Raw genomic sequence first — 24,348 nt, 5'->3', positions numbered from 1 at the left:
CAGGCGTCGTGTGAGGCGGAGCCCATCCCTAGAGGCCGGGCAAGGCGGATCGTATGACCTTGGGGTTGGGCAAGTGGGGAGCGCACCCTTAGAGGTCGGGCGAGGTGGAGCCCATGGCCTCGGTGTCGAGCGAGGTGGAGCCCATCCCCAGAGGTCGAGTGAGGCGGATCGCACGACCTTAGGGGTGGTCGAGGTAAAGCCCACCCTTAGAGGTCGGGCGAGGCAAAGCCCACGGCCTCGGTGTCGGACGAGGTGGAGCTCGCCCTTAGAGGTTAGGCGAGGCGGATCGCATGACCTTAGGGGCGGACGAGGCAGAGCCCGTAGCCAGAGGTCGGGCGAGGCGGTGCCCGTGGCCTCGGTGTCGATTGGAGCTATAGTCGCACCTTTGACTGCCTGAATGGATTAACATATAACGATCATTAGCCCCTCCTCTTCGGGTACCCTAGTATTGGTCCCCGACACTGGCTACATGGTCTACTAACTGCAATTGTTTCTGATTGTGACTGCATATTCACCGATAAATTGTGGCGTGAGCTATTCCGTCTCTCTAGGGTGGAGCTGAGAATAGGTTCCGCATATCACCCTCGGTCCGATGGATAGACCGAGCATGTGAACCAATGCATGGAGACTTTCCTCCTAAGTTTTGCTAACGTAGTACCCTCAAGATGGTTTGACTGGCTCCATTTGGTGGAATTTTGGTACAACACCTCCTGGCACTCTTCTCTGCAGCAGTCACCATTTCAGGCCCTCTATGGACCACGGCGTTCGCATGATGGGACGCCGAGAACGCCTTGCGCACGCCCTCATTGTAACACCCTTGGTGTTACACCATAAATCATTTACTAAAACACTATATGAGCATCATGTTTATGTGTTAATGCATGTAATAAAGAGTGTAGATAAATTTCCGCAACTCAAAACGATCAATGGAAGTGCAAAACGAAAGTTAATTCAATAGTCGTGTTATATCACTTAGGGTTTAAAACCAATTTTTATTAAGCAAAAATGCTATAGAACATGTATGTGATACTTAAATAAGGTTTAAAGTGCAAACTTTATAGATGACAATGAAATACTCACGGTCGAAAAATGATATTACTAGCTAAGATTTCCAGTAGCTTAGAAATGCAATTTGAAATAGAGTTAAATGCAAAACTTAGAAAACTTTCAAAGTTTGCCGACAGATAGACACTGCTAGGTTTGGCAATTTATTGTGTGAGATTGGGTTAAGCAGTAGGGTAGTATTATGGCTTGTTTTTGTAGTCTAATATACCCTATTGGGTATAGCTAAAGTGGTTTGGGGATGAGATCAACAGTTTAGTCATGGTTGATGCTTTAAAAAGCGTGCAGTACACGTTTTGGGCCAGTCAGCCGAGAGTGTGTGGTCATTGCATGCCTGGGGCACCACTGGCCACCCTGACCGGGCGCCTGGCACGCTACACACTACTGCTGGCACCACTGTGGCTGCACGTCGCCCTACTGCCCTACCCTACTGGTCACTAGTGCTGCTGCCATCGCGTCACCGCTACGATGCGCACCGCCCTCCACTTGCTCAGGGGGGCAGTGGCATTGCATGGCCATAGCCGCTATTGCCAACATGCGCACATTCCCTCTGCGCCACGTTGTCCCACTGAGGGCACTACGCGCACAGGGCCACGACACCCCCACGTGCACCTGCTATCCCTGGCATCCGTGTCCCACCAAGGTGGCACAGTGCCCCTCTGCACATCGTGCCGCTACCACTTCCTCCCTTGCTCTGCCTGGACATGTAGCGTCATGCCGCATTTCCCAACCACCACCGCTTTGAATGGCATCGCACCGGCACGATTGAGCCACGCAAAACCTACAACCGTAGTGCTTGGTCACCTCAGGGTAATTGCGCTCGCCTGAGGCTCGATTAGGAACCTAGCTACGCGCCAAGCCCACCTACTTCCACAACCGTGCGATGCCGAGCTCCAATTTGGAGTTTTCCCCGTCACCGGTCAACTTATGGCCAAATTCAAGCCACTCCAAAGCACCCCTTCACAGAGCTTTATCATCTAATTCTGTGGCACCGTTATCTTTGCCTTGATTCCCTCTTCACCCTACGCCCCTCTGTCGAACCACAACTATCGTCCTCGGGGTGTTGCCGTGGCCGTGTCCATCGTGGAGAGTCGCTAAGCCGGTCGGTCGCTCGTGGCCAGCGCCGCTCAGGCTGTCCCTGACCGAACAGTCACCGTGTCTAGGTTTATGGTCAGTCACTGTAGCTTGTACGCTAGCTAGTTGATCACCTAGCTGCCCTAGTTCGTCGGAATGGTCGCACCGCCGTGCGTCGCCGCCACACGCCCTAGTGCGTCCTCTAGCTCCCTACCTCTTTCCAGGGCGGTCGTTCGAGCTAGCGATGGCGATTGACCCATCAGAAAAGCTAGGGTGGGTCCTAGTTGCTCGGCGTGAGCGTGGAATGTCGGCGGAGGTCACGTCGTCGCGTGCGCCGCCACCAGGGGCTTTGCTATAGGAATTGGCAGAAAACTAGGGTGCTAGGTGAAAGGGCTAAGAGAAGGGGGAATAGTGGTGAGGACCGCGGGTTAATTTGCCATTAGCGTAAGGTCCTTTTTGCAAGGTTGCTAGTGCGCGCGGCCTCCCCATGTGGGCTGCTTTTGCTGGGCCTGTCCATTAGGCGTGGGCCACGCACACACGTGCACTGTGCCGCGTGGGCCGCGCGTTGTGGGCCACGCGGAGGAATTGGTTTTCTTTTTTTTCAGGGAATTAGTAAACGCTTTTGCAATTTAGTTTTGAGGTGATCTTTGGTAAATTATATAAAATCATGTAGGTGTCCAAAAGTTGTGAAATAAATTTTGTTAGATTCCTAAATTTATGATCTATCTATTAGTATATTTAGTTCATATAGTTCTGTGGTATTTTTAGGGTTACTTTATTTATTTTAGAATGCTTGTTATTATTATGATTACTTAGAGAATGAATTTTTGTGATGAAAGGGTAAAAATGCTAGCTTTGAAATTTTTACAGTAGGTTCAATAGATTATTATGTACTCACTGTAATTTTTGTAGCCTTAGAATAGGTTGAGAAATAGGGTAGCTAAGTACTCCCTGTTTTAGTATATGTATTAAATCAGTAATAAGAATAAGGATGCCTTTAGTTGCTAAGATAATACGTGGAATGTTTCATACCTGTTTAGCGGGAATAATATGTAACTTAGCGTCTTAGTCATTAGAGCTAGCTTAGTAGCTTGATAGATGTATTCTTATTTTAAGAGTTGTTGTTGTCGTATTACTAAGTGTTGCATCATTATTTCATGCATGTAGATAACAAGTTGGTAGAGTTTGTGACCACGGACGAGCCAGAGTATGAGGAGATAATCGAGGAGTACGAGGAGGAGATCCTCGTCCAGATGGAAGCCTCGGAGCCACCAGCTGCTGACTTTGCTGACACCACGCCTGCCCAAGACAAGCCCCGGTGCATAACCCTTATTTTAAATAATCACTATATATATATATATATATATATGTGTGTGTGTGTGTGTGTGTGTGTGTGTGATGTGCATTTATGTTACAGGCATTTTATGAAAACTACATGCATAGATATACCTACCTATGAGTCCTACTAGCTTAGGTCGAGTAGCTGCTATGCTTAGATTTTTCGGTAGCATGAGTAACATGTCGTTACTCACAATAGGTGATTATTATTATCACTCTTATGATAAAATGGTGAAATGAATTGAAGACCGGGCAGAGATATGATACGGATATTGGTGGGTGTAAGGGATTGTGTCCCGTGGCCACCGGGGCATAACTTGGTTACACTGTTTTCCTTGTCCGTGTCGGTTAAGTACTAGTCGTTGCATTGGATTCTAATCAGGTCACAAACTTATTATTCTGAGCACATACTTGTTTATGGAAGCAGGGAAGTCTTGTTGCTCTCTTGTCGTTCCGGCTCTTTCCGAACCGACTGATTGGAGGCGGGGATAGTGGATGTCTAAGCATCACACTGAGTCCAGGACTCAGGAGTGGAGGCTTGGAGTCCAAGTTTAGACGTGGATCTGGACCCCTTGATAGAAGAGTGATGTGTTGGTCCTGCTTGTGCCAGGGTACTGGCGGGCGTGTGTTTTGAGATGCCCAGCTGGGCACATTGATTCGCGAATCGCCGGATAATCCGGTACGAGTTGTCTACAAACTAACACCGTAGTAAAAACTGAAAGATGAAAGATGGTGAAATAAATATGTTTGCTTAACTCTTGTTTGAAAGTATAACCTATGTTTATATAGAATGGTTGGATAATGAACTAAGCATGAATGCTAATAAGAAATGTATGGCCTACTACGCCCCGGTGTGCGTGGCCTACTACGCCGCCACGAAGCAGGAAGAAGAAGCATCGCTCGCTAGCTCGGCATTCCGCACTGCTCCAATCCAGTCGCGGCGGTCCCCCGGCGGGCGATTCGGACGGGCCCGATCGCGTGGGGCCCGCCCACCCTGCAGCGCCCGTGTATAAATACGCGAAGACAGGCTCGGTCCGCGCGTGCTCTCGCTCGATTTCGGGGGCGCGGGCGGATCAGACGGCGGGGAGCGAATCCGGGGGGCCAGTTCCCGCACCTGCCTGGCTGCGAGGCTGCCTCCCCCCTCCACTCCACTCCACCCTTCTCCACCACCTCCTCCCCTGCGCCACTGCTGCTGATCTCGGACTCGGAGCAAAAAAACAAGGGGAAGAAATCTCCTCCCTCGTGCTGTTGCCGTTTGTTTGGCCTCGACCGCGGACCGCCGCTACCATCCAAAAGGCGGGCAGCAGGCCGGTGTCGTCGCCCACGCCCCAGCGGGATCTTGCTGCTCCACCGCCGCCTGCTGGGATCCTCCATTCAACTCGCGCCTGCTCCAGATATTTGACCCGTGAGGCGGCGGCGGCGGCGGCAGGTACCCAACCCGGGTGAAGAAGAGCAGGAAGGTAATGGGGACTCTGCGACCTCTCGTTTCCATGACAAGATCTTGTTCTTAGAACATAGCATTTGGGGCCTCGCTGGCTCTACTTCTCGCTACTCGTTTCTCGATATAGCTAGTGTTTTTTTAGGTGTATGTCTTTATCTCTGCGCGCTGCTCCGTTGGCTGTGATATGATGTTGATCATCAAGATCTCCGACCCTTGCCTTTTGCTCTGGCGTGGACACCCCTGCCGGGCAATGAGTACTCCTCGTTTGCTCCTTTATCGAGACACGATTGCTTGTTAATCTGCGCACCTCACATGTAGCCGCCGGCTTGCTTCATATAAATCGTTCCTCTTTTTTTATTTTTTGGCAGGTGTTCTTCACTTGAGCTCAGCTCATCGTCAGAGGCATGCAGGCAGGCCAGCAGTAAGCAGATTCCACTGTTGCTGCGGCGCAAGGAGCATTGTCGTGGCGTGGCGTGGCTGGCCAATTCGCGTGGAGACGGGGAAACAGCGGATGGGCGTTTGCTAACCAGTAAGTTAACTGTACCTAGCTTTGGCATCAACCACTGCCATTATTGGTTGCTTAACTGTAGTTATTTTTCATTAGTAGTGCTTAGTGCGGTTGTTAATCTCTGGGTACCATGTTTCTTGGGGAGATTTGGCAGATAAGTGATAATACAGAGAAGTTGTGTTTGCCAATAGTGGGCACCACTCCCAGTCACTGAACAAAAACAATTGCTGTGACCCCTCCGCTGCGCCTGCCTAAAAGCGCCTATTTATCCAGGCAGTATGTGCATCCTTCTTGTTTCTGCTCTTCTTAAGCAGTTTCTTCTCAATGAAAACAAAGGGCTTTCAAAGCGCAAGGACCCACGTACTACCATAGTAGGCTTAGTTGGCTCCAAGTGTTTGTCAACCTTCTAGGTGATGCTGCCAGCCACTGTTAGCCATTTGTTGCTGTTCATTGTTTCCTGTTCTCCTCCGGCAGCTTTGGTCTTACTGTTGCATGCACTTCAGCCCTTGTTTAGTTGGAGAAATTTGGATTTTGGGGTTGCACGTTCGTTTTTATTTGGCAAATAGTGTTCAAACATGGACTAATTAGGCTCAAAACGTTCGTCTCGCAATTTTCCACCAAACTGTGCAATTAGTTTTTCTTTTCGTCTACATTTAATGCTCCATGCATGGACCACAAACATTCGATATGACAGGTACTGTAGCAACTTTTTGAAATTTGGGTTCAACTAGACAAGGGCTCACTCGCTCTGGGCTCTGCTGGGCTCTGGATTTTGGTTTCAGATGGAGTGATACTACCGTATGGTAAGAGATCTATCAAGTTCAGAACCTTCTTGTCGTTGGCCACGAGTGAAGTCGGCATCATATTTGGAAGAGACACTCGTTCTCTCTAGGGAGCTCAAGAACCTCTACCGGTGCTCAGGCGTCCAGCAGCCAGCTTTGCTGTGATACTGGCACCTGCGTGTGCCACGCCCGCACACATCAATCAATCCGTCTATCCTTCTGCTTTGCCGTAGCTTCTCTGTGCCCGTAGCAAAGCGGCCTTCGCCACTCCGCATTGACTTCGTTCTGTCGATGCATAGTGCCCCTACTCCCTAGCTCTTGCGAGCTAGCTAGGTCGAGCTCAGGCTGGACCAGCTCAGGCCTTGTTTAGATGACTTCATTTTGCAAAATGAAGCACTGTAGCAGTTTTGTTGTTATTTAGTAATTAGTGTTCAATCATAGTCTAATTAGGCTTAAAAGATTCGTCTCGTGGATTTCGTCTAAACTATGTAATTAGTTTTATTTTTTATTTGTATTTAATGCTTCATGCATGCGTCCAAAGATTCGATGTGACGGAGAATGTGAAAAATTTTGCAAAATTTTTGGGAACTAAACTGGGCCTCAGTGGGACAAGCATGCACTGCATGTCGACTGTCGTAGCTAGCTAGAGTCGACAGTGGCATGCCTGGCCTGCGACATGCATGGCATGGAGCTCTGAGCTCTACGGCCCGGCGCGTGCACGCACACACGGGGCCGGCGCGGGCCGGGGCCGGTCGGGTCGGGTCCGCTTGCGCACGCGTGGGCTCTAGCGTCACTGTTTGGCTGTTGCCGGCCGTGCAGCGGTGCAGGTTCTTGATGGCGAGTGGTTGCGAACCGCTGGCCGTGGCGTGCGTGGGTTGGAACGGAACGGGCCACGGACGGCGCCAGCGTCACGCTGGTCTGAAATTGATAGCCTGCCGCTTCCTTCCCCGGGCACGGGCATGTCTAGGTGATGCATCTGCCCCTGTTCATGTGTTTCCTTCCTGCGTCGGAGCTCTGGACGCGCGCGTCCGGTGCTATCTGATCTGGAAATGTTCGGCCGCAGCAGTTCTTGCAAGCTTCTGTTGGATTTGGTTCTGACTTCTCTGAAGATCTTTTAGGTATGCTTGCGCTTGCATGACTGATGAGTTTGCTCTGGTGCAGGCGCACGTACTTTTCCATTCCACTTCCACCGGCGGTCGACGCGAGGACTGCTCTTGCCCTGCGGCGGCGGCAAAGGGGTTTCATAATGCTGGCGTGCATCGCCTGCTCGACCAAGGACGGCGGGGATCAGGACGGCGGCCCCGGCGCCGCCACGCCCCACGGAAGGGACGCTAGCGGCAAGTCCCTCACCTCCCAGGTAGAGTGCTCCACAATCTATACTATGCCTCGTTCGTTTGGCCGACAAGTCATAACTGAAATCATTGTTGGATAATTTATTATAAAAAAAAATATTATTTATTGACTAAAAAAATATAATTTATAAGCTAAGCGAACGAGTTGCTACTGCCCCACTGCACTTGCATTGCATGCACGCTCCCCCATCCTACGTGGATTATGGATGTGACGGCGGTGGATATCGGGCTGTCCTACTAGGTCTGGGCGGTGGTCTAAGGACAATCTCTAAAATAGAAGACATATTTATTCTTTGTGTAGCGCTATAGATAAAAAAGTTTAATATCTATTCAGCATCTTCTTCAATAACTATATCTAAAAGATAATCATTTTTGTAAATAAGTTTCCAACAAAAAGGATGCCTATATTAGTCGTATCTCTCAGATAACCCAAAATTATATCTTCTATATTAGTATTTGTTGAAGACTGATTTATATCATTTCCTATTTATTTTGGTTGTGAGTAGGGTTGCTTGTCGGAGACAGTCTTCCATGCGACGCATTGATCCGTGGATTCAATGCGCTGCGCAGCTCATCGTCGTCTCCCCATAATTTTCGTACGGCGTCTGCTGTTTCTTGTCCGGCTTATGGTTGTCTCCACGCTGTTGACGCCCAAACAGAGGCCGAGACAGGGAGCGCAGCTTTTCTCTGCCACACAAAATACTTTTGGCCACGTTTAGTTCCAAAACTAAATTTCAAAAAAATGTTACAGTAGCCATCGTATCGAATCTTACGATACGTGCATGGAGCATTAAATGTAGATAAAAAAAAATAATTACACAGTTTGGTTGAAAATCGCGAGACGAACGTTTTGAGCCTAATTAGTCCATGATTGAACACTAATTACCAAATAAAAACAAAAGTGCTATGGTAGCCAAATTCCCAAATTTCCCCCACTAAACACAGTCAGGTTTCCATAAGGTGGCTTATTAAGTCACGTGATCGAAAACCAGTGACTTATAAATTATATTTGTTTGGTTGTAGATGACTTATAAGCTCATAGTATCTGTTAAGTAAAAGGTGTGGGTCCATGCGAAAAAGGGTGGCTTATAAGTTTTAAGCAGGGGTGACTTATAAGTTGGTGGTGTTTGACAAAATCAGTCACTTATTTCACTTTTTAACTTATAAGTAGGTGACTTATTTGAACCAAACAGGGAGTCGTAGTACTCGCAGTAGTATTTCCTAATTTCGTTGACGTCAAAAATCCATTCTCGTTTGAGGTGGTGTTTGGATTCAGTGACTAAAATTTAGGAGGTGTGTCAGGAGGATGTTGCATAGGGTATTCGGATACTAATAAAAATACAAATTACATAATCCGTCAGTACTCCACGAGACGAATTTTTTAAACCTAATTAATCCGTCATTAGCATATATTTACGGTAGCACCACATTATCAAATCATGGATTAATTAGGCTTAAAAGATTCGTCTCACAAATTAATCGTAAACTATACAATTAGTTTTATAATTAATCTATATTTAATACTCTATGCATATGTCAAATACTCGATACCACAGCGACTAAAATTGAACCAAACACCAGTTGGAACTAGTACAGGGGTGAGTGTGACGGTGAAATAACGTTTGAAAACGTCCGTTGGGTATAAAGCTGGTGAAGGCCTAGCCTAGTGGAATGTGACGGAGTGGGTACATGAGTCGACGTGGTGAAGGCTGCTTTTCCTTGCACTTTATGGATCCCCACACCCAAGGTTTTGGAGTTTGGACTCTGCGCGCAATGTGATGTTGTGATTTGATTTTCTCACTTTTGTTCCCCCGTTCCGCTAGTACTTTTTTTTCCCTTTTGCACTTAGATGCTGCTGTACTCTAGCTCCAGCTCCAAGCAAGCTGATCCTGGGTTGCTAGCAGTACTCTGCATGATATTTTATCCTCTCGCTCCTTTTTCTTTGTTCTGCTGCCAAAGATGCGATCGTCTCGTTGTGGAAGCTGGAAAGACATTATTTGGTTGATTTAACCTGAGCTTTACTCTCTCGTCAAAGAATGTTTCATATCTGGTCCTTAGCAAGTCTCACACCAAAAGAAAAAAAAAACAAAGAATGTTTGCAGCCACACGTTGTGTGGTCCTGTACATGGGCTGGCTTGGGGGCCCTAGGCCCAGGCTGGGCCTGTCGTAGCTGCCTGTTGCATCCTCATGCTCATGACACGAAGTCACGAACAAGGCTGATGAAATGCATCACTTGGACTCGAGTATCCTTGTGTTGGCTTCCCGCGGCATGCTTTTGCCTTTGCTGTGCTTTAAGGCAAGGTACAAATGTGCTCTCCCACAGCACACACCAACACATGCACTCGTAGATCGTCCCCTCGGGGTGTTATTATGCGCAGCACCACTAACTGCTTTGTTGGTGCTTTGTTCGTACCTTGCTTCAGACGAAAGATGTGCTGGGTTAGCGGGGAGGGTGCTTTTGTGTTCTGTAGCCTTCGCCTAAGTCATCTCATCTAACCCCTAAAGCCTCAAGTGCCTTGTGTCTGCTACTGCTAATCTTAAGTCCTAACCGGAGTGGAATCTATCATTAACCATCTGTTGTTATCATTGACGCTTTACTTAAAGACTGAATTCTCGCTTACGCTTGATTGTCTGTAGGCTCTCGTTTGCTATTTGGAAAGAAATGTGCCTACGCCCTATACTTCCAAATTAAACAAAGTGATCGTTACTGTTGCAAGATTTGTAACTGAACAGTGTTAGGTTGTTCAAGAACGTAATCGTCTGAAAAATTAAAAGCCAACTACGTATTCCGTGCTAATTCATGCAAATATATCATGTGCCATGTCATAAATTCTGCACCTGCGACCATCTGACAAAGGAAGCCTTCGGCAAATGTGCTTTCAGCTCAAGGACATGGTGCTCAAGTTCTCCGGCTCCGGCAGGCAGTACAAGGCCGCGGCGAGCCCGTCGTTCAGGGGCAACCGCTTCCACCGCAACAGCCGCCTTGCCGCGTACCCGGGTGTCATCGACGACTCGGGCTTCACGTCGGACGGGACCGCCGAGGGCTACAGTAGTTACATGAGGACGACGACGACAGGCGCGACAGCCACGAGAACCATGCCGGCCCCTCCGCCGTGGGACGCGGCCACCAAGGTCGCCCGTGGCTTCCCGCAGCGCATCAGGAGCCCGAGCGCGATCTGGATACCGAGCATCGGGGAGGAGGACGAGGAGGAGGATGACGAGGTTGCCGTCCTGGAGGAGGACCGCGTGCCGCGGGAGTGGACGGCCCAGGTGGAGCCCGGCGTGCAGATCACCTTCGTCTCCATCCCGGGCGGCGCCGGCAACGACCTAAAGCGAATCCGCTTCAGGTGCCTATCATGCACGAACAGTTTTGCGCGCAATTGCTTGATCAAATGCGTGATCAGCTAACGGAGCATCGAACGTGTGCAGCCGCGACATGTTCAACAAGTGGGAGGCGCAGCGGTGGTGGGGGGAGAACTACGACCGCGTGGTGGAGCTCTACAACGTGCAGACATTCAGCCGGCAGCAGGGCATCTCGACGCCGACGTCCTCCATCGACGACGCCACTCAGGTCCGTCGCCGACTCGCCGTCTCGACCGCCGGTCTAGCGTACGTTTTTGTGCTGTCGTCGTGGATCAGACCACACCAACTGAAACTGTTGGCATGCAGAGAGACTCGTTGTTCTACTCCCGCTCCGGCTCGACGAGGGAGAGCCCGGTGATCCTGCCGCCGACGGCAGCGGTGGGCAGGGAGCAGCCGATCGTCCGCGCCACTTCGTGCAGGGCCATGGCGGCGGCGGCTTCCACGGCCCGAGCCGCGTGCAACCCGTCGTCCAGTGCCGTGCCGGACCCGTCGGACCACGTGTGGGCGCACCACTTCAACCTGCTCAACTCCGCGCCGGCGCCGCCGGCTGCTCCGCACCTGGACCCGTCGCGCGCTACCACGTCGTCCCTGGACGAGGCGTCCGTGTCCGTGAGCAACGCGAGCGACCTGGAGGCCACGGAGTGGGTGGAGCAGGACGAGCCCGGCGTGTCGATCACCATCCGCGAGTTCGGCGACGGCACCCGCGAGCTCCGCCGCGTCCGCTTCAGGCAAGTCAATGGCCACACTAGCTATTCATTCTCCGGATGCAAGATTCATCGTCGGACATCTAATCATGCTGGAAATCTTGTTATGCTAATGGGATGTGATCTCGCGTTCTTGTGTGCCGTTGCTGCAGCCGGGAGATGTTCGGCGAGGATAGGGCCAAGGTGTGGTGGGAGCAGAACAGAGACCGAATACACGCGCAGTACCTGTGACGTCGGAGCAAGCTAGCTAGCTTGCTCCTGGATGTGCAGTGCACGCCTTGGATGCAAGCCAAGCCACCAATCCATGGACAATACTAGAGTACTGTAGGGCTGAGTGCTAGTTTTTACTTTTTACAGGGTGAACAGAGAGGTGAAAGAGGTCCACGGAGTGGGGCCTGTGTAAAACATGTTTGCTACTACTGATCAGGGTTTGTGTGTTGATGACCAATGTATTTTCTCTCTCTTTGTGATGCACTAATACTGTATTGTGTTGATCTCATCAGATCAACTGTGCTCACATTACCATTTTCTAAGCGCGGGCACAGATCATCCACAAAAGACCCAACAAGTTGCCCCTGGCATAAATAACTTTGCCTATATGGGAGAAAATTCACTCTGCAATGACAAAAGAAAGCAAGACAAAAATTCTCGCCAGTTTCGAGTTTTTGACAAGTGTACGATAAGGAGGACGCGTTTGCCATCGTTACATGACGTACGTCAAATTGACACTTTACTGTGTCCTCACTTGTACGCTGTACCTGTACATTCAAACCATATGTGAAATGTCCGTCCCTTGTTGGGCTCAAGGATTTACAGGCTATTAATGTGCATATAAGCGGACAGTTTGTGACAGAAAGATTGGTGCAAGACAAACCAAATCAAATTAATAGCACAATCATGTTTATTAAAACATTGGGGGCAAGCTTCATGCAGGCAACAAGCAGATCAGCGGCTATAGCACTTCGCGAAGGAATTTGCAACCCATTCTACTCGATGCAGCAAAACTGTGGCATGGCAAATCCGCACAACCATCAACAGGTAAACGCTCAGCTATCCTCTTCAGCACACTGGTTTCTGCACACTATACACTATACCCCTCCTGCAGCTGATCGAATTTCCACTCTACATATCCTCATTTAGCTGACCAATTTTCTTGTCAGCCTCTTTGCTGGAGGGATATCGTCAGACTTACCAAGAAAGTCCGACTTACCATGTCCGGCCTTCATCATCGGGGCAGCAGGCTTCACAGTGCTTCGTATTCTCGAGGTCACAGACATTTGGGATAGTTTCTCTGTAATTGATGAGACCTTTTGTATTGCTCCTCGACCAGTTTCAGGCAAGCTGCGTGAATGCCTAAGTACAGGATTCCCTACAATTCCAAGAAAAGAAGTTTCTAAAAATCAAAACCCAAATTTCATGCAAGGAATTGGTAATGCAACCCTATATTGTAAACTTGCCTGGGCTATTCCGAGCTGGTACCCGATTTGTAGTTAGTTTATTGCTATTCTCGGTTGGTTTTGTACTCTTCTGTGATGGCTGACGATCCAAGTGAAGTTTTCTTTGTACACCTGCAATGTTGGTAACAAAATATACAATCAAACTAAATCCTTTAAATCTTGCTTGCTCCAGCCCAATTAAAACAGATAAGAAACATACCAGTCTTAGATAAACCATTTAATTTTGTGGATGCATTGCTATGAGATTTCATCGTTGAGAGAGTTCCAGTTGAGAATCTTCTAGCAACACTGTTCTCTGAAATTCCTTTTGCTCCAACTAAAACAAATGAACCAACATGTAAAACAACAATATCCTAAATGAATTAGTTGTAAAGCAAAATACTAGTCTGTTAACTAACCACATGGAGGTGTTTTAGGAGCTTTTGGACGGACAGGAAGTGGAACATATGTACAACCCTAAAAGTTGTCAACCGGAAAACTGATTATAGTCCTGAGGAGACAGTAACTGAACCTTGTCAATAAAAATAGAGTTGAAAGACTATTACCTGAAAGAAGGTATGCTGGAGGACTTCTGTGGCCTTTGGTCTCTTGCTAGGATCCCATGAGCATAGTGACTGCAAGACATGCAGAAATTTAAATTATCAAGTAATGCAATGATCGATTGATATACCATCTAAGATAATACTATAACTGAAGAACTTACTGATATGAGGTCAATTGCCTCGCTACTAGCTGTTGTCATCACCTCAGACAGTTGACTGCCTTTGATCTGCATGGATAGAATACACACTCAACATTAGATCAAACATTAACCAGTCATTCAACATGTATTCACATTCACAATGAGGGGGCAAAAGGTAGCACAATCCATCCTTTTCAGTGGAGTCCAACTATGGTAATCAAGAAAGAGAATGGCATAAACAGCATAACACTTCTGGTATCTGATGGGGATTTTGGAAACAAGTACAAGAGTAATAGGATTTGAATGGACTGTAGCGGAATCGATGAGGATTCGAGAAAAACTTAGGACAAACAGATTCTAACATTTTAGGACGAATTAAATGACGTGTGTAGTGCACTGTTTCATTTGTTGCAACAAACAAGTTCCTAAAAGAAAGTATCAAGAAAATCATGATGTGTGTAGTGTACTGTTTCATTTGTTGCAACAAAGTTCCTAAAAGCAGTGGCGGACCCAGGATTTGAAACCAGGGTAGTCCTAGTCAAAAAATTTCATGTGTAACACGACAAAATTCAAAGAAAAAGTTTGGTAAAATGGCTATAAATTAACCAAATTGAGATAATACAATTGAAAGGTTCAAAATTTATATAAATAGATCCGAAACTTGCACAAATAGATTATACATAAGATAAGGTCTTACATAAATAAGAGATTACAATACAAGTTCTAGTTCAAGGCTTTTGCTTTGCGCTTTCTCATTGCCATGAAAGCATGAACTATGCCATCCTCGCTTACAGTGGAGAATATATCACGCTCAATAAAGGTAACCAAACAATCATTCAATAACCTGTCACTCATACTATTTCTCACCTTATTCTTCACTAAACACAATGCAGAGCTTCAAAGCCTCTTCTACGTTTTTTTTTAGCAAAAAGCCTCTTCTACGTTCTGCAACAACCATGACGGCGTTGTGGCTCTGAGTTGAAAAGCGCGGACATGAGCCCGGGAACTGAAAAGGGCGCTGTATCAGGAGATGGGCTGATTCCTGCGGCAGGCGGCCCAGTCCCTCAGATCGATTCAAAGCGGAGCTGCTGAACGTCCAACCGACGGTGGACTTGAAGCGACCCCGAAGGCCTGAACAGATGGGGGGAGCTTGGCCCAAAGGAGCGGGCGGGACCTCTAACCGGCCGAAGCCCAGGACGGAAGGAACAGACGGCGGGAGATACATGATGCTTGCTAACGTGGGCTTCTTTTAGTTTTTTATTAGGCCAGACTTTCTATAGACTAAAAGATTAAAAATGTTGAGTACTAAATAAACTTTGGGCCAGATTTCAAGGTAGTCCTGGGCCTACCTGAACTACCCTTTGGGCCCGCCACTGGTCACTCATACTATTTCTCACCTTATTCTTCACTAAACACAATGCAGAGCTTCAAAGCCTCTTCTACGTTTTTTTTTAGCAAAAAGCCTCTTCTACGTTCTGCAACAACCATGACGGCGTTGTGGCTCTGAGTTGAAAAGCGCGGACATGAGCCCGGGAACTGAAAAGGGCGCTGTATCAGGAGATGGGCTGATTCCTGCGGCAGGCGGCCCAGTCCCTCAGATCGATTCAAAGCGGAGCTGCTGAACGTCCAACCGACGGTGGACTTGAAGCGACCCCGAAGGCCTGAACAGATGGGGGGAGCTTGGCCCAAAGGAGCGGGCGGGACCTCTAACCGGCCGAAGCCCAGGACGGAAGGAACAGACGGCGGGAGATACATGATGCTTGCTAACGTGGGCTTCTTTTAGTTTTTTATTAGGCCAGACTTTCTATAGACTAAAAGATTAAAAGTGTTGAGTACTAAATAAACTTTGGGCCAGATTTCAGGGTAGTCCTGGGCCTACCTGAACTACCCTTTGGGCCCGCCACTGGTCACTCATACTATTTCTCACCTTATTCTTCACTAAACACAATGCAGAGCTTCAAAGCCTCTTCTACGTTTTTTTTTAGCAAAAAGCCTCTTCTACGTTCTGCAACAACCATGACGGCGTTGTGGCTCTGAGTTGAAAAGCGCGGACATGAGCCCGGGAACTGAAAAGGGCGCTGTATCAGGAGATGGGCTGATTCCTGCGGCAGGCGGCCCAGTCCCTCAGATCGATTCAAAGCGGAGCTGCTGAACGTCCAACCGACGGTGGACTTGAAGCGACCCCGAAGGCCTGAACAGATGGGGGGAGCTTGGCCCAAAGGAGCGGGCGGGACCTCTAACCGGCCGAAGCCCAGGACGGAAGGAACAGACGGCGGGAGATACATGATGCTTGCTAACGTGGGCTTCTTTTAGTTTTTTATTAGGCCAGACTTTCTATAGACTAAAAGATTAAAAATGTTGAGTACTAAATAAACTTTGGGCCAGATTTCAGGGTAGTCCTGGGCCTACCTGAACTACCCTTTGGGCCCGCCACTGGTCACTCATACTATTTCTCACCTTATTCTTCACTAAACACAATGCAGAGCTTCAAAGCCTCTTCTACGTTTTTTTTAGCAAAAAGCCTCTTCTACGTTCTGCAACAACCATGACGGCGTTGTGGCTCTGAGTTGAAAAGCGCGGACATGAGCCCGGGAACTGAAAAGGGCGCTGTATCAGGAGATGGGCTGATTCCTGCGGCAGGCGGCCCAGTCCCTCAGATCGATTCAAAGCGGAGCTGCTGAACGTCCAACCGACGGTGGACTTGAAGCGATCCCGAAGGCCTGAACAGATGGGGGGAGCTTGGCCCAAAGGAGCGGGCGGGACCTCTAACCGGCCGAAGCCCAGGACGGAAGGAACAGACGGCGGGAGATACATGATGCTTGCTAACGTGGGCTTCTTTTAGTTTTTTATTAGGCCAGACTTTCTATAGACTAAAAGATTAAAAATGTTGAGTACTAAATAAACTTTGGGCCAGATTTCAGGGTAGTCCTGGGCCTACCTGAACTACCCTTTGGGCCCGCCACTGCCTAAAAGAAGGTATCAAGAAAATCATGATAATAGTCCCTCCATTGAAGAAAAAGCATTATTTTGGACACTGAGAGTGTCTTAAACATAATCTTAATCACTTGATGTAAAATAATTTTAAAACTAAAAAAAATTAAAATGTTCAGGAAATATTTGTTCCTAAAAGATCCTACTTTTACAAATAAAGAACTACAACTGATTTGACATAACACCAACAGAACAACTGGGGCATGTTGTAGTTTTCTGGTATTTAATCTACTTTTATTAGATCCAAATACACTTGCTGCATAATTCTAGGTTAACGCATGTTTCTTTAAAAAATTTGAGGCGGCATCAAAGAGAAAATAAACTAGTGAATATTGACCTGTGGGAACTGATACTTCATTGCTTCTGCAAGAGACAATCCTTGAGGCCAAGATTGCTCATCTGGACTACCGATAACATTGCATATCTTGTGAATCTCATCAGCTTCACTAATAAGTAGTGAAATAAGAAAACAAGGGGTAAGAGAATAGCCATGATGAGACAAAACAAGAAAATAGAGATTCTTAATTATTTAATTGAAATGAGGGGTCTGCAACAAATCTATTTTCTGGAGAGATAAAAACTAAAAGAAACTAAATTTTGGAACAAATTTCGGCATTTAATTTGAGATAAGTCAAACATTAAGGTGACCAACAAGAAAGCAGCAAACAAATTGAGCAACAGATTTGTGAGTTACAAGCTTTAGCAGCATACACAGTCAACCCTATTACCTGGTTCCAGGAAAGAGAGGATGGAGTGTCAACAGCTCAGCCATTATGGCACCCATTGCCCACATATCTATGAGATGGCAAGGTGAAGAAATGTCAGATTACGAGTTGAGTTGGTCCATCCATAAATAGGCAAACAATAAGCAAATAGTAAGTTTTTTATTTTTATTTTTCATACCAACTGCAGAATCATAAGCAGATGACTGGAGCAAGACTTCTGGTGCCCGATACCTAAGGCATTCAAACATAGGGATTAACAAAAGATAAGACACGACTGATTCCTTTTATTTTGGTGTCTAGCTTTGAAGAGAGGGCAGTGCTAACCAGCGAGTTGAGACATATTCTGTATATGGTGGCAATGATGAGACTTCCCTTGCAAGACCAAAGTCTGCTAGCTTTATGATATCTTTGCTAACCAACAGATTCTCTGCACAACCAAAGCATTATCAGTGCAATATGGCATACACATAAGTAAAACTGAGCTGCTGATTCAGATGCAATCATGACATATAGGCCTTGTTTGGCATGGCTCCAACTCTGGGTGGAGCTGCTCCACTCCAGAACTCCAGGTGGAGCCAGCTCTGGGTAGAGTTGGAGCTGTCTGATGGAGGTGTTTGGCTGGGAGGGTGTCCCCAGCTCCACAAAAGAGGAGTTTGAGGGTAGATTGCCATTCTTGCCACTGGTTTGAATAAATACACCATTCTTTAGACAAAATGAATGACTTGAACTTCTCACAAATATGAAATGAAAATACATGCAGTAAATTCCAAAATAATTACTAATACATTTCAAGCCAAGTCATCCCAATTTGTTCAACACATAATGAGTAGTATAGATAAACAATCAGCAGCCAATTAGTAGATATTTGGACTGCATCTATCTACTGCTCTCCATGCCCCAGCGCTCGAGGTCTCCCCAGCCTCGCCGCCCCCGCCCTCGTATCTGCTCGCCGAGAAGTCCAGCGCCGCGTCGCCGCCGCCGCCATGTCCTCCGCCACGTTCCACTTCCCGACGCCCGCGCTGCTCACGCTGGCGCTGGACTTCCGCAAGCGGATGTACGCGCCGCTGCCGTGGGGGTACTACGGCAGCGTCGTCCACTTCACCCGTGTGCGCGCCGACCTCGACGCCGGGCTGCCCGCCGTCGTGGCGGCGTTGGACCGCCACGTTGCCGGCGTGCCAGAGGACGAGCTGTGGCGCGCCGTGGAGTGGCTCCACGCCCGCCAGCAGCAGGAGGGCGGTGGCATTCGGCGGGGCTCGGCGGACGGCGGCGGGGCTCGGGCAGCCGGCGGCGGGGATGGATGGTGGCCGCCGGTGTGGGTGGTGGCGGGCAAACCCTAGCGGCGGCGGGGGTCGGGCGCCAGAACAAAGCAGTTGCGGATTGGAGGAGGCGCAGGAGGGAGATGTGGCGCAGGGGTTTCGGGAGGAAAAGAACGAACCGTTTTTCTGTGTAGCCAGTGGCATTGGTGGGTAATTACCCACCAACTCCACGAGGGGGTTCATATTGGGTGGTTCTGGAGCTACAAAAGAGGTGCTCCAAAACTCCACCTCCATTTGCACTACAGCTCCATGGAGTTGGCAGCTCCATGGAGTTTTGGAGCTGGGGTGTTTGGCTGGAAAATTGGTTGGAGTTGCTGGAGTTCAGCTCCAGAGCCATGCCAAACAGGACCATAATCCCTCTAGTGCAAGAAGTATCGTTTATGGGTTGCATGTGGTCAAAATATCTAAATTTCAGCCATGAATTGACATTTTTTTAGCAAGAATAATCATTTGAAAATGGTATGTGTACATTTTTTTAAAAAATAGTTGGTATGTTTTATGAACATCATGCGATGTTACACCAACGTGCTTATCTCACAATGTGGGGAGTATCTCGCCTGAGGGAGGATATGTACAGGGTGTATGTGAGTTTACTAGACTACCTATATTGCAATATTATATAGACTGGTAGTCAAATTTATGTTTCGGTAATCATTTGATGACTAAGTAACCATTTTTTTATATGCTATGGAAACATCTCAACTGATTGTTGACAACACTGAGAACCTACCAGGTTTGAGGTCACGATGAAAGTAGCCCCTCTGGTGCATGTAAGCAAGAGCCTGAAATATCTGAAAGCACCAGTTGCGGACTTCAGACTCTGAGAAAGGCTTGACCCTATCTTTCATAAGTTGGTAGAGATTACACTCCTAGAAAAACAAGGGTTCAGATTCAACAAGAGCGCAATAATGGCGCAGTACAATATTTGCTATCCATAACATCTTAATTACCATGTATTCCATTATGAAGTATAATATATCATTTTCCCTGATAACCTCTTTAAGCTTCACAATGTTAGGATGATTCATGCGCCGCAAAGACTTCATCAATTAAAAAAAGGTCAGCTGAAAGAACATAACAGGGAATGATAGAAAGAACATCACTGGTCTAAAATACCTTTACTTCACGCAGACTCATACATTCCTCAAAAGAATAATACTTTTTCTTCATTTTCTTAACAGCAACCTACATTAAAGCATCGGCAAATTCTCTTGTTATTATTATTTCATTCAGAGTTCACAGTAAAAATGTTTCCAGATAAGTTCTATCTTCAGATACATACAACTTCACCATTCTGTTTATTTATAGCACGCCATACACTCCCGAAAGTCCCATCGCCAACTTCCTTAATCAACTTGAATCTGCAAAGACATGTTGTAAGACAAAAATAACCTAAAATAGAGAATCTGTAGAACTAAGAAGTGTTATAAGATAAAAGCAACCTAAAATAGCCAGTCAGTATAAAAGTTACCTATCCATTGTTGTGGTATCTGAGCTGCCTTGTGCAAGTTTTCCCCTTCAGAATAACCTAGTCAAGAGAAATATGAACAGCCAACCACAGGCACGTGTTTGCCAAGTTCTAGCTGATCAATCTCTTGCCTGCAATTAGCAAATAAGATAAGGCCTGCAATTAATTGACAGTCTCAGAGCAGAGAAAAAAGATGATCCGTAAGGCTGATATGGTTTGAAAAAAATAAACAACTACCTCAGTATGTAGGATTCTGTTCCACTACAAGCCCACTGCAACCATAGCATAAGTTGCTAAGTGTAGCAAGGATGAGCCCTGACCTCAAATAGTACAAAAAGACAAAACAACTAACTAGGGCAGCAACAGATGTCGGCTGAACACAGCAAAGATATTAACCCTGTAAAAAGAGAAAATAAGAAATGAAATTTAGAATATTTCAAGTTAGCCACTAGAATTGAATTTCTTCACATGCCAATGTATGTGGCAAAGTGGAGAGATTTGCACACCCCACTTATATGAGCACCATCTACCTGAAAAGAAGCTTTTCAGGAGTTGATGTGCTGGTAGGAATTGGGGAAATGAGAAGGAAAAAACATGTGAATACAATAACACAAAACAAAGGAAGACCAAGGCGGTGGAGTTACATGTAGATGTCTGGCATAGACTGAAATATATAAACTTCAGGAAAATATCGCATCAGCCTGCTTGTTGTTGAGCATAGAGGAGCATATAACCACTATGTGTAGTTCACCAGAGAGGAGAGATGGGTGTTCCCACGAGCTAAGACACACCAATCAAGAGTTTCTTTCGAAAAGAACTGCTTGCATTGAAGGAGATATGCCCGGCAGATCACTTTTTCCATGTCTCAGATGAACGCTTCAAGCCCCCAAATTCACTGCTCCTGCAATCTAATCAACAGTTTGAGTCAGAAAGCACACAATAAGCAAAAGGGACTAAAAGACACTAATCAAAACTTGACAACATTTCAAGCTACAGAGCATGTCAAATTGTTGCAAAATGAATTAACCTTAGGCTCTTAGCATGTTCAAATATACCAGAATACATACAAATAAAAGGCACTACTGGAATTTCTAATAAAAGTTGGGCTACCTTTCTCGTGAAAAATAATGAAATTGTTCCGGCCACGCATTGGTAACAAGTCTGTTGCCGACATGGTGACATTCTAAGTCACCGTGCCCTTGGGAAAACCAATACAATTGCATTTGCAGCTAAATTCAAGATGAACTTGAGTATTATCAATGTAGAGCATGAGCACCACACCACACCACAACAGAGATACATCCAGGCTGCTATTCTATGAGTTGCAATAACAATTTCATGAAAATCATGATATACTCCAAACAAAAACATAGACAATGGTCTATTAGGCAATTAGGGGCAACAACAACTATCTTGCAAAGACAAACAAGCACAAACAGCCACCCCCGAAGAGGAAAATGATAGCATTAGGCTGTAACTTAGAGCAAACAGCCTGCATTGGCCCTGAATCACAATTTACACCTTCTCCGCAACAAAAAAACATAAATTTTATCGTCCAAACCAAGACAAGGAAAAAGAAGAGGATACTTTTACCATCTTGGATGAGGGGGAGAAAAGGACCGCAACAAAAAAAACATAAATTTTATCGTCCAAACCAAGACAAGGAAAAAGAAGATGATACTTTTACCATCTTGGATGAGGGGGAGAAAAAGACCTTTTTCCAACATAATACAAATCAAGCCAATGAAACAGATCCAAAACACCGTACCACAAAACACAGCATCACGCAAGAGCCATTACAGCGCACCAACTCGCCGCCCAGATCCGGCGTCCGGTGCACAGATCCAGGGCCAAATCCCGCCCAGCAAGCAAAACACAAAACAGAGAGAGGCGAGGAAGCCTCCGCAGAGACAGGGCGCACAGAAAAGCGCGAGGCGCCTAGAGGCGACACAGGAATCGATTCCATACCTTACCCTGCGGGCGAGGACAGAGCATAGGGTGGTGTCGTCGCCTCCCCACGTGGTTGCCGCGTGCCCTGCCTCCCTGTGCTCGCGCAGGCAGCCCTCGCGGACCGGGGGGGAAGGAAGCGAGCCGCACCGGCACCGGCACCGGCGGCGGCGGCGGCTGCTGCGTGTGTGGGACGGGAAGGAAGAAGGGGGCAGCAGCGGGCCTTCCGGATTCTACCCGCGTCGCGCTCCGTTACTTTTTATAACCATGGAGGCCACCGCAGCACAGCACCGCCTCCTCCTCTCCTCGCGTCACCTCTCGCGCTCCGCCCCCGCCTTGGCCTTGCCTGCCTTCCTGTCTGCCGCTCGCGGCGTCTCCCCTTTTTTGCCCGCTTTTTAACCGCTCCCCCTGCTCGTTTTTTTTGGGCTCGCCCCGCCGGACGTCAAAGCGCTCGCCTTTCACCCTCCCTCTTCTGGTCTTCTCTTTCTATGGAGCCGCTTGCTATTGGCAACTTGGCATCAGGGCGAATGCTCCGGAAGAGGAGTTGGCATCGATGCCGGCTGGCATGAGATCGCGCGCGGCCTAATGCATTGTTAATGACGATTTGGAGCGAGATGATGGGCCACTTATCGCCGGGTGGACTTTTCCGGCACGATGGCGACGCCTCTGTTAGCTAGTGAATATACCTACCAACTGCGACGATGCGTCGTATGCAAAACTGTATCTGCTCTGCTCGACCTTGATTTCTATCATAGATTGCGTGATAAAGAACTCCGTTGAATGGTGGTAATGTCTCATTCCGATGACCTTGTGGTGTTACTCGTCTTCAAACATGAATACTCAGAGCTGCAGTTCATTCCGAAATCTCTAGCCACGGGAATGATGACGGATATCCTATTATAGCTACTCCTACTTTCTTACGGTCTCACCGGTATTTCCACTCGGATCATTCCATCGGTCCTGCGTTGGATGGCAACGGACCTCGATGGCTCGATGGTCCTAGCCGACCAACCTAGCTACCTGCTGCCGTTAGGTTTGGCACTCGCAGCTGCTGAGCACCGCAGAGAGAGGGGCTGATCCGGCCATCCGGGTGCTCACGAGCCACAGGCCCCCACACCACAGGCCATAGCACCGAGTGCCGTGCCCGCATCTCTGCATCCCGTGCCATCGACAGCACGCAGTACGGTCCCCGCTGCTTGGCGGAAGTGTATAATGGCGGTGGATTGGTCCCGACGCAAGCAAGCAAGCTGACACGGATCCCTGCTCCCCGGTTGGTAGCCCGTCGCCATTGCTGGCTCGGTGGGCTAATCCATCCTGATACATAAGCCTGCTCTGCTCCAACGGACAAGTCGGTCCGATTAATTGTAGAAGAATTTCAGGTATACTACTATATAAAAACTATTTCGTTCTGCTATTATTGGGGGAGTTAAGTTAGTTCTCTATTCTCTGCAGATTTTGTGTTCTAGTGGAAGAACAGGTAGTACAATGATTTTGCTTGATCATGTGGGTGCCTGCCTTAACTGGTGATGAAATGATTGTCCGATTGCTAGCCTGACTTAATGCTCGACTACTCCTAAAAACTGAATCATGCACCCCCGGCTCGGAAACTGATACCCAGCTGCACCGCAGCCCATCATAATGCAAGCTTCGTCCAGACTCCAGCCTGCCAAGGCCTCGAAGTTTTTTCACTCTCTCTTTATCACATCAAATCTTTAGACACATGCATGAAGTATTAAATATAAATAAAAAATAACTAATTACATAGTTTGATGGTAAATTACGATACGAATCTTTTAAGCCTAGTTAGGCCATGATTGGACAATAATTATCAAATATAAACGAAAGTGCTACAGTGTCAAATACTGATTCATAATCTTAATCTAAACCACACCCAAATGCTATACTGGATGCTTTGCATCTCGCTGTCCTACGTCCTCCCTGTGATGCCTTTGACTCGTCGAATGCGACGGAGCATGAGCAGCGCGCTGCGGGTTTGGACGGGAATGGCGCGATGCAGTCCATAAATCCAAGTATCCATCCAACTGCTCGCTCACGTGCTAGATCTGGCTACAGTGCCAGGAGCCCATGCAGGCACAGGCAACACAGACACAGCAGACGAATGGGCCCTCGCCATGCGC

The 24,348-nt window shown here is 47.6% G+C and overlaps 2 protein-coding genes across 7 annotated transcripts; one reads left to right on the top strand and one right to left on the bottom strand.

Moving 5' to 3' along the window:
* Positions 1-4,545: 4,545 nt before the first annotated feature.
* On the top strand, positions 4,546-12,769 carry LOC136467534 (protein Brevis radix-like 2). Of its 2 annotated transcripts, XM_066466283.1 has the most exons (7): positions 4,546-4,934; positions 5,284-5,444; positions 7,367-7,562; positions 10,441-10,904; positions 10,987-11,128; positions 11,227-11,648; positions 11,777-12,769. In XM_066466283.1, exons 3-7 carry the CDS (start codon positions 7,452-7,454, stop codon positions 11,853-11,855), a joined length of 1,218 nt encoding a protein of 405 aa, XP_066322380.1. In that variant the 5' UTR covers positions 4,546-4,934; positions 5,284-5,444; positions 7,367-7,451; the 3' UTR covers positions 11,856-12,769. The 2 variants fall into 2 exon arrangements, with proteins under 2 accessions (XP_066322380.1, XP_066322379.1); XM_066466282.1 differs by lacking the exons at positions 4,546-4,934; positions 5,284-5,444 and adding an exon at positions 7,093-7,172.
* Positions 12,483-22,771, bottom strand: LOC136467533 (cyclin-dependent kinase F-4). Of its 5 annotated transcripts, none has more exons than XM_066466277.1 (18): positions 22,232-22,771; positions 20,908-21,171; positions 20,501-20,660; positions 20,267-20,419; positions 20,078-20,156; positions 19,912-19,980; positions 19,746-19,835; positions 19,526-19,664; positions 17,804-17,906; positions 17,658-17,710; positions 17,483-17,549; positions 17,092-17,200; positions 13,785-13,850; positions 13,627-13,695; positions 13,480-13,537; positions 13,281-13,397; positions 13,082-13,192; positions 12,483-12,993 (listed from the first exon to the last, which is right to left on the bottom strand). In XM_066466277.1, exons 4-18 carry the CDS (start codon positions 20,272-20,274, stop codon positions 12,761-12,763), a joined length of 1,371 nt encoding a protein of 456 aa, XP_066322374.1. In that variant the 5' UTR covers positions 20,275-20,419; positions 20,501-20,660; positions 20,908-21,171; positions 22,232-22,771; the 3' UTR covers positions 12,483-12,760. The 5 variants fall into 5 exon arrangements, with proteins under 5 accessions (XP_066322374.1, XP_066322373.1, XP_066322376.1 ...); XM_066466276.1 differs by having other exon boundaries at positions 20,267-20,394; positions 22,232-22,770; XM_066466279.1 differs by having other exon boundaries at positions 20,267-20,394; positions 20,908-21,164; positions 22,232-22,770.
* Between the last annotated feature and the right edge of the window lie 1,577 nt (positions 22,772-24,348).

The sequence above is a fragment of the Miscanthus floridulus genome, chromosome 7 (assembly GCF_019320115.1).
Source record: "Miscanthus floridulus cultivar M001 chromosome 7, ASM1932011v1, whole genome shotgun sequence".
NCBI lineage: Eukaryota > Viridiplantae > Streptophyta > Magnoliopsida > Poales > Poaceae > Miscanthus > Miscanthus floridulus.
This window is presented reverse-complemented; position numbering and strand designations above follow the sequence as displayed.